Source organism: Miscanthus floridulus, chromosome 16 (genome assembly GCF_019320115.1).
Source record: "Miscanthus floridulus cultivar M001 chromosome 16, ASM1932011v1, whole genome shotgun sequence".
NCBI classification, from domain to species: domain Eukaryota; kingdom Viridiplantae; phylum Streptophyta; class Magnoliopsida; order Poales; family Poaceae; genus Miscanthus; species Miscanthus floridulus.
Genome location: NC_089595.1, coordinates 30,404,768 through 30,419,733, shown reverse-complemented (window position 1 = coordinate 30,419,733; position 14,966 = coordinate 30,404,768). Strand labels below are relative to the sequence as shown.

At 39.4% G+C, this 14,966-nt stretch overlaps 1 protein-coding gene and 1 non-coding gene across 3 annotated transcripts; one reads left to right on the top strand and one right to left on the bottom strand.

Moving 5' to 3' along the window:
• Positions 1-764: 764 nt before the first annotated feature.
• On the top strand, positions 765-838 carry TRNAN-GUU (transfer RNA asparagine (anticodon GUU)). Its single transcript has one exon. It is a non-coding gene; the product is annotated as a tRNA-Asn (tRNA).
• Positions 839-2,775: 1,937 nt separating this feature from the next.
• Positions 2,776-7,300, bottom strand: LOC136512728 (dnaJ protein ERDJ3B-like). Of its 2 annotated transcripts, XR_010773189.1 has the most exons (11): positions 6,991-7,300; positions 6,573-6,721; positions 6,358-6,484; positions 5,216-5,336; positions 4,885-5,001; positions 4,714-4,800; positions 3,900-3,959; positions 3,727-3,804; positions 3,290-3,361; positions 2,956-3,217; positions 2,776-2,924 (listed from the first exon to the last, which is right to left on the bottom strand). XR_010773189.1 is itself a non-coding variant. In XM_066506729.1 (10 exons), exons 1-10 carry the CDS (start codon positions 7,071-7,073, stop codon positions 3,059-3,061), a joined length of 1,053 nt encoding a protein of 350 aa, XP_066362826.1. In that variant the 5' UTR covers positions 7,074-7,300; the 3' UTR covers positions 2,776-3,058. The 2 variants fall into 2 exon arrangements, 1 of the variants encoding a protein (XP_066362826.1); XM_066506729.1 differs by having other exon boundaries at positions 2,776-3,217.
• Between the last annotated feature and the right edge of the window lie 7,666 nt (positions 7,301-14,966).

Here is a 14,966-nt window from a genome sequence, read left to right as displayed (position 1 = left end):
ACACCTTGCAATTTTTTTATAAAAAGAAGAAGAAAAAAAAAAGCGATTGCCTGATTGATCATGCTAGGGTCTGATACAAATCCCGACCATATTTATATATGGTCACGTAAACATCCTTCTCGTCCCAAGGTGTGACTCACTAACTCATGATTCTCTATGAAATCCTTTTGTTTGATTGGTAAGTATATAGTGCATCCACTAGGTCCAGGGGTATTACTTCTTGGTGATCGTCAACATATATAGTTCATCACGTAATGGCCTTTTTCACGCACCTCTCACCTCGTCGGTGGATAAGTCATATATATAGAGGTACATCGATTTATATCATGCGTCTAAAAGGACACTACATTTGTTTTGCGAGATAAAAAAAAGATGCTTTATGTTGCTCCAAGGATGAACAAGTTTGCTAGAGTTTCTTGTTTGAAAAACATTTGCCTTGGAGCTCTCTGCCCCTGTGTCATCCCTAGTGGCGACTCAGGTGATGACCCCTACTCCCTCCTCCCCTCTGTCTCTGTCTCGCGCCGCTGGATGTCCGCTTGCGGAGCACTATCTCCTTTCGAGAGAGAAAAGTATGACAAAATTTTTACCATCCTTTTTTTTTTAAAATATGTTGTAATACTAATGATTTCGTGAAAACTAGTATTGCAATACTTATCATTTCTTACTTTAGCCAAAATATTAATAGTCGCCTGAACTTTTATTCTCAATGTTTCGTCCTTTTCAGTATTGAATATTATTGGAAATTATTAGAAAACAAATGCTCAGCTGGAGTAGCTCAGTTGGTTAGAGCGTGTGGCTGTTAACCACAAGGTCGGAGGTTCAAGCCCTCCCTCTAGCGCATTTTTATGCTTTTTGTCCCCTTGGATTTTTTTTTTCATTCTCCTTACCTTTTATGCTTTTTGTCCCCTTGAATTGTTTTTTTTTTTCATTCTTCTTACCATGCTGTCACTGTGGATTTCTTTTCATTCTTTTATGCTTTTTGTCCCCTTGGATTGTTTTTTTTTTTCATTCTTCTTACCATGCTGTCACTGTGGATTTCTTTTCATTCTTTTATGCTTTTTGTCCCCTTGGATTTTTTTTTTCATTCTTCTTACCTTTTATGCTTTTTGTCCCCTTGGATTGTTTTTTTTTTCATTCTTCTTACCATGCTGTCACTGTCGATTTCTTTTCATTTTTCTTTTTCATTCTTCTTACCTTTTATGCTTTTTGTCCCCTTGGATTGTTTTTTTTTTTTTTCATTCTTCTTACCATGCTGTCACTGTCGATTTCTTTTCATTCTTCTTTCCATGCTGTTTTTTTTCTTAAGACCCTTTTTCATTCAACACTTTGCTATGATGCAAAACAGTTTGAGCATTGTGCAAAGCATTCAACACCTTCTAAGTTCTTTTTTTTTTACACCTTCTAAGTTCTTTTTTTTTGTGAAATGCAAATTCAATGTCCCTGAATTGGGAGAGTCATTTACAAACATACAAAGCACATGAACGTTGGTTTCGTTTTTAGGCCCCATTCACTGGTCTGAAAGCTGAAAAACACTGTTCCGGCTGAATTGTTGGGAGAGAAAAACACTGTTCCACCTAAAAAAAGAAGCCGAACAAGCCGAATATGGAGTAAGCCGAACAGAGCCTAACTATGATTGGTTATAAGACGACTTCACTATAAGAATGTGCCTTTTCCTACAGTTTCTATAAGTTCTATTATATATACTTTGCATCTTTTTCAATAGTTCAATCAAATCCCTGACAGGCGGCATAATCCTCAACCAACTAATAATTATCCACGCAGGTTAATTTGATAACTTTTGGAAGGGGGAGGGGGGTTGGAAATAAACTGATGGATAATGAGTCTGAAAGGGCTACTAACATCAATTTGCTAAGTTTTGAAACTGCACCATTAGAGCAATTCACAGTTTTCTGAAAGAGTTACCAACTTTTCCACCACTAACATGGCTTCCTCCATGCTGGTCTTGCTGGTTATCCAAATATGCAACTGCAGGCACCTGGTGGTCATGCATGTTTCGTGACTGGTCAGATACTACAGGGTACATATGTTGACGTAGAGTGTTTGGTTGCAGCATTTTAAACGTTTGGTTGAAGATTTTGCGGCGTTCAAAATTGGCCAGCAAGCCTGGCTATAGGGAAATGAAAATAAGATCTGTTTCTTTAGAGCTAGGCTCGTGAGATACAGCATATTCACAAGCAAATAATGATATTAACAGATAATTAGCATATTTTGAGGCATATTAGTATATTTAAAAGTAAGTTAAGGTTTAACATGATAAAATAAAAATACTACACGCTTACTTCAAGCAAAATAAATACTTTATTATCTTAGTATTTACTGTATGCTTCATACGAGAAACGAAGGTGCGAATCCTTGACTTCTACATAGAATGGTTCCATCTGCTAGAGCTCGTATTTAACGGAAGTGTCGATTCTAATTGTCTACAGGACTTCCCGAAATGACCTAAATAAATGAGTAAATGACATCTGGAGACCTCAGGTAACGGTTGAGCCTGCCTGTTTTAACTCTACAGATGTAAAAATAACTTGGTAGAGCCCATTTGTGCAACTTTGTTACTACATTGTGTTTTTTCTTTCTTTCTTTTTTGATAATGTACCTTTTTTTTTTAGAAACTTTTGATAATGTATTACAATATGTTTCTCCAGCTTGGTGATTTGAGCTCTTATCTTCTGTTCGTAAATGTACAGATAAGCATATACATAGCAGTGATTATCTGGAAATTTGACATGTACCGGTAGCAGTGGCCTTAGAACAAGCAAGCAACCGAGCTGTTCTACAATCTATCTATTCAGAACTCCAGAAGTACAAATATTCTGGTACAATTTTGTTGTGCTTTCTAAAACTACACTGAGCTGTTAAGGGCGCATGACAAAACCACAAGGGAAACGAAAAAGAAGACAAGGCTGCTAGTATTTGCAATGCAAAATCACATACAAGAAACGCAGCAGTTGCTGCTTCCTATGCAAGCTACTCAGAAAATTTTCCTCGAGGCGCTCGCCTCAAACTATCAGTAGCATAGATGTGAAAAGCAAATGGTCTACACGAGAACATCCTTAAGCTTGGCCTTCTGGTCATCGGTTAGGGTTTTCGGGAATAACACCTCGAATGTCACATACAGGTCACCTTTCTTGTTGCTTTGGTATAGTGGCATGCCTTCACCTTTGAACTTCCTGATCTCCTTCGGTTTGGTGATGCCCTGTGAATTAGCGACAAAATTGAGCCAGTTTGTTGCAGATGATAAATCATGTTGATGGGTGGCTGTCTTTACCTTGGTGCCAATTTCTACCAGATGGTTGTCAAGATGCTTGATGGTCTTCTCAAAACCAACCAGAGCTTGCACCTGCAATAGCAACATGTGCCCAGAAAAAAAAAACAGAAAACTGTGATTAGAGGGGATCTACAGCGAAAGAGTCAATGCATCTTGCATGGAAAACCACTAGATAGAATCATTAGACAGGTAGAAGTTGGTTAAGAGGATAATGCAATTTCAAAAGTACAAATGATGATACTGGTTCTTTAAGAGGGAAAGTTTAAGATGCAGTAGTATGTTTAGATCAAGTCTATGCTAAATTAGTAGCAAAATTACAATTCTGGCTTGTATTGAATTAACAGTCATCGGTAACAGAAATGTTTTTTGGATCATGTGAGATGACACCATGCTCCGGTCAAGACGCAGAACATGCACAGGACAAGAGAGGCCGGTACCAGGGATATTGTAACTGTTGCATGCAGGTCATTGCCTTCTCGTCTAAAGCGGCCGTGTGGTGCTGTTCGGATCCTGAACTGCTTGTAAGGTTATTCAATGGAAGCCCACAATTAGTAAACACGATGGTACACTAAGTAAATTTCAACCAAATAGAGACAGGGACAAAACAAACCTTCAAATCGCCAGGTTCCCCATCAATCTTAGGCTCGCCTTCCTCGAAAAACAAAACCTCCTGAAAAAAATCATATGATTCTATCAAATAAAAAATAAAAGTGCAGAGAACCTGTACATAATGAACCACTTAAGATCTTTAAATGTCTCTAACCAAGTGTCAGACTATGGCATATTAACATGCGACTGTTAACAGGCAAGCATACAAACTTAACAGTCCACAAAAAGTGACACATGGATTTATCAGATGTCTAAAACAAGGGAAATGTTCAGGCAGAACACTATAAAAAAATGACAACAAAAGGCAAAGGAAGACATTCAGATGACACCCTTAAATTAGCTTGTGAAGGGGAACTAGAAAAGAGCATGTCCTTTGTACTGTCACGAATCAGAACTATGGCATCTTGTCTGCAGAGCTGTCTTTAAGGAAACTTAAACATACATCAGAACCTGTCGTATTAATTTATTATGTTTTGAAGTAAGGGATAAGGCTGCAATAACTAGTAGCAATTCAACCCTAACAAGTCACAAGCAGCAGTGGTTGGCACTAGCAAAGCAGGAAACCAGCCAGTTTGTCTGAATAATCCAATGAATTACGAAGTTTGAGTTATGTAGTTTTAGACATTCACTGTAGTATTGTAATCAAGTAGTACATAATAAGTACACAGCATGTATCGTTTACCTACATGGCTTAATTTGTACGCTATATCAAAATTACAATATAGGACGAATAGCACATACAACAATATGTCAATATGGTACAGTCCAACCATGGTTAGAACTGGAGGACTGAGGGCATATAAAACAGCTTATACCTGTCCATCTTTCATTCCCTTCTCAATATCAACAGTCAAGAATTCACCTTCTCGTACAAATTTCACATTTGGACATTGGTCGCAGACCTTAGAAATAAGAAACATCCTCAGTATATCAAAACTCTCAATGGATTAAAATATAGATCATGAACAATGTAACTAGAAAAATACCTGTTCAGTCATCTGTTGATACATTCCAGGACCTATTTGTCGATGGTAAACTTCGTTCCTACAGTTGCAGCGCCTCTTTCCTGGTGTTGGCTTTATGACATTTTTCTCTCTCCAAACCTATGACACATTGAAAATAGAAAAGTAAATACAAATACTATATGTTTCCTTTATGCACAACACAGTACAGCTTTCTAAAAAAATAAACCAGAAACAGTATCTAATGGAAGCATTTTGTTAAAGCATGATTGAATGGCAGCAGAAAAAAATAAAAAGCAAGGCCAAAACTTAGCTATATACTATTACAGTCTGTCACCTAGGCAAATCATGTTACCTTTAATGAACCGCCCATGTACAAGTCCTCTAATGAAGCATCCAGTTCAACAATCACCTCATCACCTTTTAAAATTTGTTCTTCCTCCTCTTCCATCCCACCACCACCACCACCAAAAAAGCTGAAGAAAATTGTGAAAAAAAAATTCAGCAAGGTGAACACTAAATAATTGAAACATTAATGCTCAACCATTTGGGGTGCAGTAAGAACAGAAAATTATTAGGAACGACTAATTGAGGTGCATCTAGCTGAAGCTTTGCAAGAGACATGTTCTTATGAACAAATAGGCATCCAACCAAGCTATTTCTAGTCATAACTTCAAAATGATACTCTCCAGCCCAGAAAAAAGTAACCATTTTAGATTGCTGCAGTTCAGCCGTCTAAACTTGACCATCAGTACATTTTCTACGTGGAGATTGAAATATTGAAACATTATACTTTTGCTATCTTTTAGCCTACCCCAACTCGCTTTGGAGTCAAGGCTTTGTTGTTGTCGTTGCTTTTGTCTTCCACCTTTCACAAGTAAATTACAAGATTCGGTTTCCATGATTGTACTCAGGGAATTAACCAATGCCGAAAAGGACACTTCTCTATGACCCAAGGGAGTAGATATGTGGTTATGGTTGATTAGACACATAGTTGGTTGCTTGTTAAGAAATGCAGAAAAGGCACTCGTTTCTCCAACATTCCACAATATTCCCAGACATCACTCATCTTCCACTGGAATGATGACCAGCCAAGTGACACATTTGCTGATAAAAGAATCATTAAGGTGGTGCTCTCAAATCCTACAGAATGGAAGGTACACATTCCAGATGTGGTATATTCTATGGCAATGTCGTATCGGAAATTCCATCTTGCAAGTTAACACATGCCAATGAGTCTTCTTTTGGATAATCAAGTAAATACGAGCCAGGGTACTCCCTACATTTGGAATTTCATCCTAAACTGTGTGCACCTGCTATGTTGACAATTTTTTTTGGTATCATCTGTATGCTTAGATATCCATGTGATGCAAAATCTATGCTGACACATACAGACCAACCTAGAGGCAAGTGGGCAATACAAGCATGATCATTGATACTTCAGTAGCAAAACTTCTAGTTGATCTGTTGAAGCCTGATGCTTAGCATTCAGCTCACCTGCTAAAGATGTCCTGAATGTTCATTCCGCCGCCGCTGCCTCTCCCGCCTTGGAACTGCTTCAACCCCTCCTCGCCGTACCGATCATAGATCTTCCTCTTCTCCTGGTCCGTCAGCACCTCATACGCTGCAGCAAAATACATTTGTTAAATTTCCAGCGCAACTAATCAATTCCAGGTTATCCATTCAATTGGAAAGTACTCAGCGACTAGTACCGTTGTTGATCTCGGCGAAGCGCTTGTTGGCCTCCTCATTATCGGGGTTCTTGTCGGGGTGGTACTTGAGCGCGAGCTTGCGGTACGACCTCTTAATCTGATCCTCGGACGCGCCCTTGGGAACTTGCAGCACGTCGTAGTAGCTCTTCCTGCGCCATTGCCATCGATATTCAGTCAAATTAAAAAGCATTACTATCGATTAAACAGGAGGGAGTCGAGCACACAGATCTCGACCTGACGCATAACAAATAAAGAGTAAATGAAGCAGTAGAAAAAGGCTGTGAAATCTGGAAAAAAAACGGATCAAACCATCTACAATGGTGTTTTTTAGCGCCAAATCGGCCAGTAACAAAAAGGATTTTGAGATCTCGGAGAATCCACGCGAGAAACAACAGGTGATCCGAGCCCAGAAACCTACCCGGCGATCGCCACAGCGAGATTCAGGAGGACGAAGAGCGCGGCCGCAAACCGCGCCGCCCCTCCCTTCCCCGGCGCCGCCATCCCGCCCCCGCCTCCTTGAGACGCCTCGCCGCCCTTCTCCCCTCGGCCTCCCTCACAATCCGGTGTTTCCGCGAGGTTGGCAGCTAGGGTTAGCGCTCCCGCGCGTGGAGAGAGACAGCTCCTCCCTCGCCGTCGTATCCCTCCTCCTCCTCTTCCTCGCCGCCGGCGTCGTCGTCCTCCGTCTCCCGCAGTGGCCTTTTGGTTCCTGCGGTTTAAAACTTTCTAGAAGGAATCGGGTGCCTGTTCGTGGGAGAAGCGCGCGGGGGACGTGGAGCTCGTGACGTGGACCAATAGGGTGCGGACACTGGGCTCTCTGACGAATGGGGTGGGTCCACGTGGATACGGTTCGCGCTTTTGCGGTCAGCCGGAATTGCTAGGTGCACCACGAGCCGATGCACGTCACACGTCAGCAATGGACGGGAGAAGCGATGCGTTGACGTGGAGATCAGGTCAACGTTTTGCCATGCGTCACACCTCACACGGTGCGGACTTGTGGAATATAAACCGTGTGACGACCGCCGTGGAACGACGAAACCAAGTAGGGAGAAGCTAGCGGCTGGGCGTCAGCGGGAGGGCGCGGGCAGGACGACACGTCCACGCGATGCTGACGTGGGAAACGAATGAGGTGCAGAAAATGGAGAGACACGCGACACAAACATACACGAATGTTTAGATGTGCGCGTCTATTTGTGTCGCGTGCCTCTCTATTTTCTACGCCTCATTCGTTTCTCACATTAGCGTCGCGTGGACACATCGCCCTACCCGCGCCCTCCCGCTTTAGCTCCACTTCCCACGCGCACAAATGGAGAATGTCCCTTTACTTCAAGTTTACCTTGATTACATGCATTTCGCATTGCTTATTTAACATTGCCAAGGATTTTAACAAATCTATGGCCCGACATATGTAGGCACAATGGCCACCAAAAGAGTTTGAGCCCCTCGCTCTTGATGGCCGCAACTTCCCCATGGGCGATGGATCTCAAAGTGAGTCTGTCGTTGCGTGAAATGTACGAGGCAATTGTCCCTCCACAAGAGGGTGTAGACCCATTGGCTGCGCCTCTCGAGTACAATGCCTTATTCATCATAAGGAACCACATCCATCCGAATCTCAAAGCTGAGTATCTTATGGAGGAAGGCCCACGTGCTCTGTGGCTTGCTCTTCAAACACGGTATGAACAGCAAAAGACAGTCATCCTGCTAGAGGCTATAAATGAGTGGAACCATCTCCGTCTACAGGATTTTAAATATGTGGGAGAATTCAACCTTGCTGTTCACAAACTTAGTTCTAAACTGAAGTTTTGCGAAAAGGAACCAACTCATGCGGAGAAAATTAAGAAGACATTGTCTACCATGCTTCCCGCACAGATGATCCTTCAGCAACAATACCGTGAAAGAGTTTTCACTGTTTATTCTGAGTTAATTAAGACATTACGAGAGGCATAGTGAGCTCCTGCTTTAGAACTCAAATCTACGCCCTTTGGGCACTAAGCCTTTGCTCAAAGTACATGCTAATGCTCAAAATAAACCTCAAAGGAATGCCACTAACTGTGGTAATCCTGGAAACTTCAAAGAAAAGAACAAGCGCAAGAGGCAGCATAAGTCTTGTGGTGCTTACAAGGGAAAATATGTTTCTAAGTCGAATAATAACAAGTTTAACAAGTCTAGCACCTGTGACAAGTGTGGTTGCTACAGCCACCTGACTAAGAAATGTCGCACCCCTAAGCACCTGGTGGAATTATACTTGAATTTCATAGGACGAGGACGCTCCAATCAAGAACGTTCCAATCAAGGTGGACCATTGAAAGGTCCTAATGGCTAGAGAGGGTGAATAGCCTATTAAAATTTTCTACAACAACTCTTAACAAACCGGTTAGACAATTATGAGGCGAAGCAAGTGTTGCGCTATGATGGTGGGGAAACAGGCGGCTATGACCCACCTCCACGTTAGCAAAGACAAATTTGATTTTGGTTAAATTTAATCGGGACAAAAGAAAAAGAACAGGTATTGCAAGTCCATACTTCATTAATTCTTATATTTACATAAAAATTATGTTAATTACATCTCCGTAGAGAACACCTCTGATTAAGAGTTCCAACATGAGTACATGAAAAATAAGATTACATTATATGGCTTCCTATTACAAACTACAAAAAGAAAACAAAGTCTTCAGTCTTGTAGTCTCGGATGGATGGATGAATATGCATGCTTGGCATAGGCTTGAACTTGATGCATGTTATTTTATTTAAACATGGCATTTTCATTTGTTGAGGAGCTAACGTATGCTCCTTGTAGGATCGGTCGCTAGCTTGTTTAGCATTCTAGCAACCCATGATATGTAATCTATGCAAAATATTTGTGAATATATTATTATTTGTTCATATCATGATATGACGCTAAATTTAGCTAACTCAGCATGGGACATCTTAAACATGCCCCATATGCATATACGATCAAGAGGGAATGATTTGCTTATTTGTTGGACATTTCTTTGGTGCATAGTATCATGTATGCATGCACGTAATTTACTTTAAAGACTAAATTTGACATAGTCTTTTGGATCATTTAAGATCATGATTTAGCATGTTTTTTAGATGCCCGTTCATGGATGTACTCAGCATATGGTGCAATATTTTATTTAGGCTAAGCCAAAGTATTTATTTTGCCATGGCCTAGAAAGATATATTGCATCATTGACTCGGCCGAGGCACGTGCAATTAATTTATTTTATCAAGGTTAGCATGCATACTCATGGTATGGCATGCAACATTTAATTTACTAATGATGTTTGGTACCTGACCCAGAGAGCTTATGCCGGGCATAGATGACACGTGTGGAAATTATGATGAACATGACAAGGCCTATTTGGTTTGGGCTAAGTTCACGTGTTTGTAATGTTTGGTTATTTTATTTTTCCGTAGTGCTGCAGCTGGTTAATTAGCATCAACGGTCATGGCTTGAGATTTGACAGAATTCGCTTAGTTTATTATATATGGTTTAGCAGGGGTTCGGATGAAGGCCACCTAAACACATAAAAAGAACATTATTTTATAATCTATTGGCTAAGATAGCCACCCTCCGAGTGACCATTTGATTTTGTTTTGTCTTTGCAAAATTTATTAGATATGAATGCAGCGTATCTGGTGAATTTGACGCAACACTAAATTAGCACTTTTTTGGGTATATGTATATGTATATGTATATGTATATGTATATGTATATGTATATGTATATGTATATGTATATGTATATGTATATGTATATGTATATGTATATGTATACGCAGGTGGTTTGATCATGATGCTTCTCGTGCAAGCCGGAGCAGGCATGCTAATTAGACCAGAACGCAATGCTAATTTTCATGTAATCTTTATTTACAGACATAAGACATGCAGATGTCAATTGACTTTACGTGGTTGTCGGTAATCTTGGCAGGGATTTACTATACTTTTTCATGGACGCAATCTAGTTAAGAGCAAGACTTGCTTTTGACTTTATCAGTGAGATGCATACTGGTGTAATGCACGAATACATGAGGTGACATGCAGTTCGGACACTAGCTAGTTAGTTTGTACAGAAAATGCTAACTAGCCAGAAGATGAATATATTTATATACACTTATATACGCAGTATGTTGTTAATATCTTGTTTTTTTATATAATTTTATTTACACATATGATTGTTTCTTTGATTTGATAGAAACCCATGCATGATACGAACTGGCCGACGTTGCCGTGGCCAAACCACATGTAGATATGGAGCTGATTCACATCCATATCAAATTTACTATGATTCGGGTGGAGCGCGACCAGCAATTTTGTGCCATGAACCTTTAACCGGGTTGGAGCCAAGATCGCGTCCTACCGAATTTCACCAAGCCATATTTATCGGCCTTTCACACCTTTATCGGGGCATATCGCCCGTGCGCAAAGCGCCATCATGGCACTGTATAAGAGATGGACCTTTGAAGCATGATACCAATCAGAGTTACACCTATATACCATCCTTAACACCATGGTTAGCTCGATACCACTTGGAAATTTAGAAATAACAAACACTAGATAACATATGCATGCTAGTTTTTCATTTCATGATTCAATTCTACAACTAGCATACACCACACAAGCATGGATATTGAAATTTAAAAACTTGTGCTATGCAAGCAAATATATGAAATACACATTCAAATGCACCACACAAGTTCATGAGCTTGCTCCCCCTACTTGTCTCCCCCTACTTGTGTGCTCAAAATTTTAATTGATCCCTTTCATTTGTCATATCTCTCCTTATGTCAAATTCTCAATTTCTCCTCCTTTGTTATCTTTTTACTAACTTTGTACACTCCCCCTAAAACTATTTCTCCCACTATCACTTATATCTTTGTTTTTCTCCCCCTTTGTCATCAATGACCACAAAGGCTTAAATTATAGATAGGTAGGATTATCAATGTCAATCAATGGGTGAGGATCATTTTCCCAAATTTTGTTCAATCTAGATCATTTGCCAAAGATATTTAACTCAGTTTGATCCAAGGACAAGCTTCTTCACATCTCCAAATAAAGGTTATCTTGTACCATATTAAGTTAAACATTTAGAGCTCATTTTCTAGATCAAACACTAGGTTTACAAGCTCAGAAACATGTCATATGCTACCACTAGACCAAAGTAAGCATAGAAGCAATAGTGGTACCATACAATCATCAAATTCATTTGATTTTCATAAATGAGCCTATTAAATATGAAAGATGTCTAGATACACTAAACACGTCCTTAGCAAGGATGTATGCCATGCCAATCAACTTTTACCTTGGATTGCTTGAAGGGGAGACATGTCATATAAGTTGGGGGGGGTGCATCAACACATATTTGAGAAAATCCAATATGTTCAACTCATTCCTTAGCTTGCAAAACCTTTTCTCATCCAATGGCTTGGTGAATATATCGGCAAGTTGATCTTCGGTACCTACACTCTCAATGCAAATGTCCCCTTTTTGTTGGTGATCTCTTATGAAATGGTGGCAGACATCAATGTGCTTAGTTCTTCCATGTTGAACCGGATTGTTGGTTAACTTGATTGCACTCTCATTGTCACATAGCAATGGCACTTTCTTGAACTTGATTCCAAAGTCACTCAAAGTGGCCTTCATCCAAAGTATTTGTGCACAACAACTAATGGCGGATATGTATTCGACTTCGACGGTTGATAATGCAACACTATTTTGCTTCTTTGATGACCATGAAACAAGTGATCTTCCCAACAATTGACATGTGCCCGAGGTGCTCTTCCTTTCAACCTTGCATCTCGTATAATCTGAGTCGGACTAATCAACTAGCTCAAACTTTGCTCCTTTGGGATACCACAAACCAACATTTTGTGTATGCTTCAAGTACCTCAATATTCTCTTTATAGCCTTCAAATGACTTTCTTTTAGTGAGGCTTGAAATCTTGCACACATGCATACACTAAACATGACATCTGGCCTTGATGCGGCCATATAGAGTAGGCTTCTAGTCATAGACCGATATAATTTTTGATCCACCATATTGCCACTTGCATCACTATCCAAGTTGCCACTTGTTCCCATTGGTGTACTAATTGCTTTGCTATCACTCATGCCAAACTTTTTGATCATGTCCTTGATATACTTGTCTTGACTCACGAATGTACCATTCTTCAATTGCTTGATTTGAAGACCAAGGAAGTAACTTAACTCTCCAATCATGGACATCTCAAACTCATTAGCCATTATCTTTCCAAACTCTTCACAAAAGTCTTAATTGGTTGATCCAAATATGATGTCATCAACATAGATTTGCAACACAAATAAGTCTTTGCCAATCTTCTTGATGAAAAAAGTGGTGTCAACCTTGCTCATCATGAACCCTTTAGAGAGTAGAAAGTCCCTCAATCTCTCATACCATGCTCTAGGTGCTTGCTTCAAGCCATACAATACCTTCTTTAACTTGTACACATGGTCGGGCTTCTTGTCATCTTCAAAACCAGGAGGTTGCTCAACATATACTTCTTCATTAATGTAACCATTGAGAAATGCACTCTTGACATACATTTGATAGAGCTTGATGTTGTGGGTACAAGCATAGGCTAGCAAGATTCTAATTGCTTCCAATCTAGCAACTGGAGCATATGCTTTTCCAAAGTCAAGACCTTCAACTTGTGTATATCCTTGTGCTACCAATCTTGCTTTATTCCTTACTACTATCCCATCTTAATCTTGCTTGTTCTAAAGACCCATTTGGTTCTAATTACATTATGTCCCTTTGGTCTCTCTACTAATTCACATACTTGATTTCTTATGAAGTTATTCAATTCTTCATGCATAGCATTCACTCAATCAACATTCTTCAATGCTTCATCTATCTTCTTTGATTTAATAGATGACATAAATGAGAAATACTCACAAAATGAAGCTAATCTTGATCTAGTTTGTACACCTCTTGAAATATCACCAATGATAGTGTCCAATGGATGATCCCTTGTAATATTGGTTGGTTGGAGGATTAGAACTTAATTGCTTGCACTTGCTTGATCATTAGGTTGAGATGAAATATTAGCCACTTGATTTTGTTCATTGTCATGAGAGCCATTTGTACTAGCTTGATTTGTATCATCTTGCACATTTGAGTTAGAGAGCACTTGCACTTGATCATCTTCATCATTATTCACTTGTCTATGCCTCAATTCACCAACATCCATGTTCTTCATGGCATTTGAAAGTTGAATGTCTCTAACATCTTCCAAGTTCTCATTCTCCTCTTGTGAACCCTTAGTTTCATCAAATTCAACATCATGAACTTCCTTAAGAGTACCACTATCTAAATTCTAAACTCTATAAGCTTTGCTTATAGTGGAATAACCAAGTAGGAATCATTCATCATATTTCTTATCAAACTTGTCCAATCTAGTGCCTTTTTTCAAGATATAGCATTTGCAACAAAAGACCCAAAAATATGCAATATTAGGCTTTCTACCATTCAAGAGCTCATATGGTGTCTTCTCTTTCAATGGGTGACAATAGAGGCGGTTGCTACAATAGCAAACCGTGTTGATAGCTTCGGCCCAAAAAAATTGACTCACATTATACTCACTAAGCATAGACCTTGCCATATCAATGAGTGTTCTATTCTTCCTCTCAATAAGACTATTTTATTGTGGTGTGTACTTAGCCAAGAATTAATGTCTAATTCTAAATTCATCACACAACTCATCAATTCTAGTATTCTTGAACTCACTACCATTATCACTTCTAACTCTCTTGATGGTTGTTTCAAACTCATTGTGAATGCCTTTGACAAATGATTTGAATATTGTAAACACATCACTTTTGTCCACTAGAAAGAATACCCATATGTATCTAGTATAATCATCCACTATCACAAAGCCATATTTGTTACCACCAATGCTAGCGTATTGTGTTGGCCCAAACAAATCCATGTGCAATAACTCAAATGCTTTACTAATGCTCATCATGCTTTTCTTAGGATGACTGTTCCCAACTTGTTTATCGGCTTGACAAGAGCTACAAAGCTTATCCTTCTCAAACACAACATCTTTCAAGCCTCTAACTAAGTCATGCTTAACCAATCTATTCAATTGCTTTATTCTAATATGACTAAGCCTTATATGCCATAACCAACCCATGCTAGACTTAGTGAACAAACATATAGATAATTTAGCTTTACTAGCATTGAAATCAACCAAGTATAGATTCTTACATCTAAAGCATTTAAAGATCAAATTAGAGCCATCTACACTTATGATCTGTACATCATCTATCCCAAATATGCATTTTAATCCAAGATCACATAATTGAGCCACAAATAGCAAGTTAAAGTTCAAGCTCTCTACTAGCAACACATTGGAAATGCTCATATCA

Bases quoted from the DNA above. Each gene is read 5' to 3' on its own strand.
- LOC136512728 (XM_066506729.1), bottom strand. From the start codon at position 7,073: ATGGCGGCGCCGGGGAAGGGAGGGGCGGCGCGGTTTGCGGCCGCGCTC. The intron at 6,485-6,572 runs GTACTAGTCGCT...ATTTTGCTGCAG, and splicing joins CTTCGCCGAGATCAACAACG to CGTATGAGGTGCTGACGGAC. The intron at 5,002-5,215 runs GTAACATGATTT...AATGTGTCATAG, and splicing joins ACATGGGCGGTTCATTAAAG to GTTTGGAGAGAGAAAAATGT.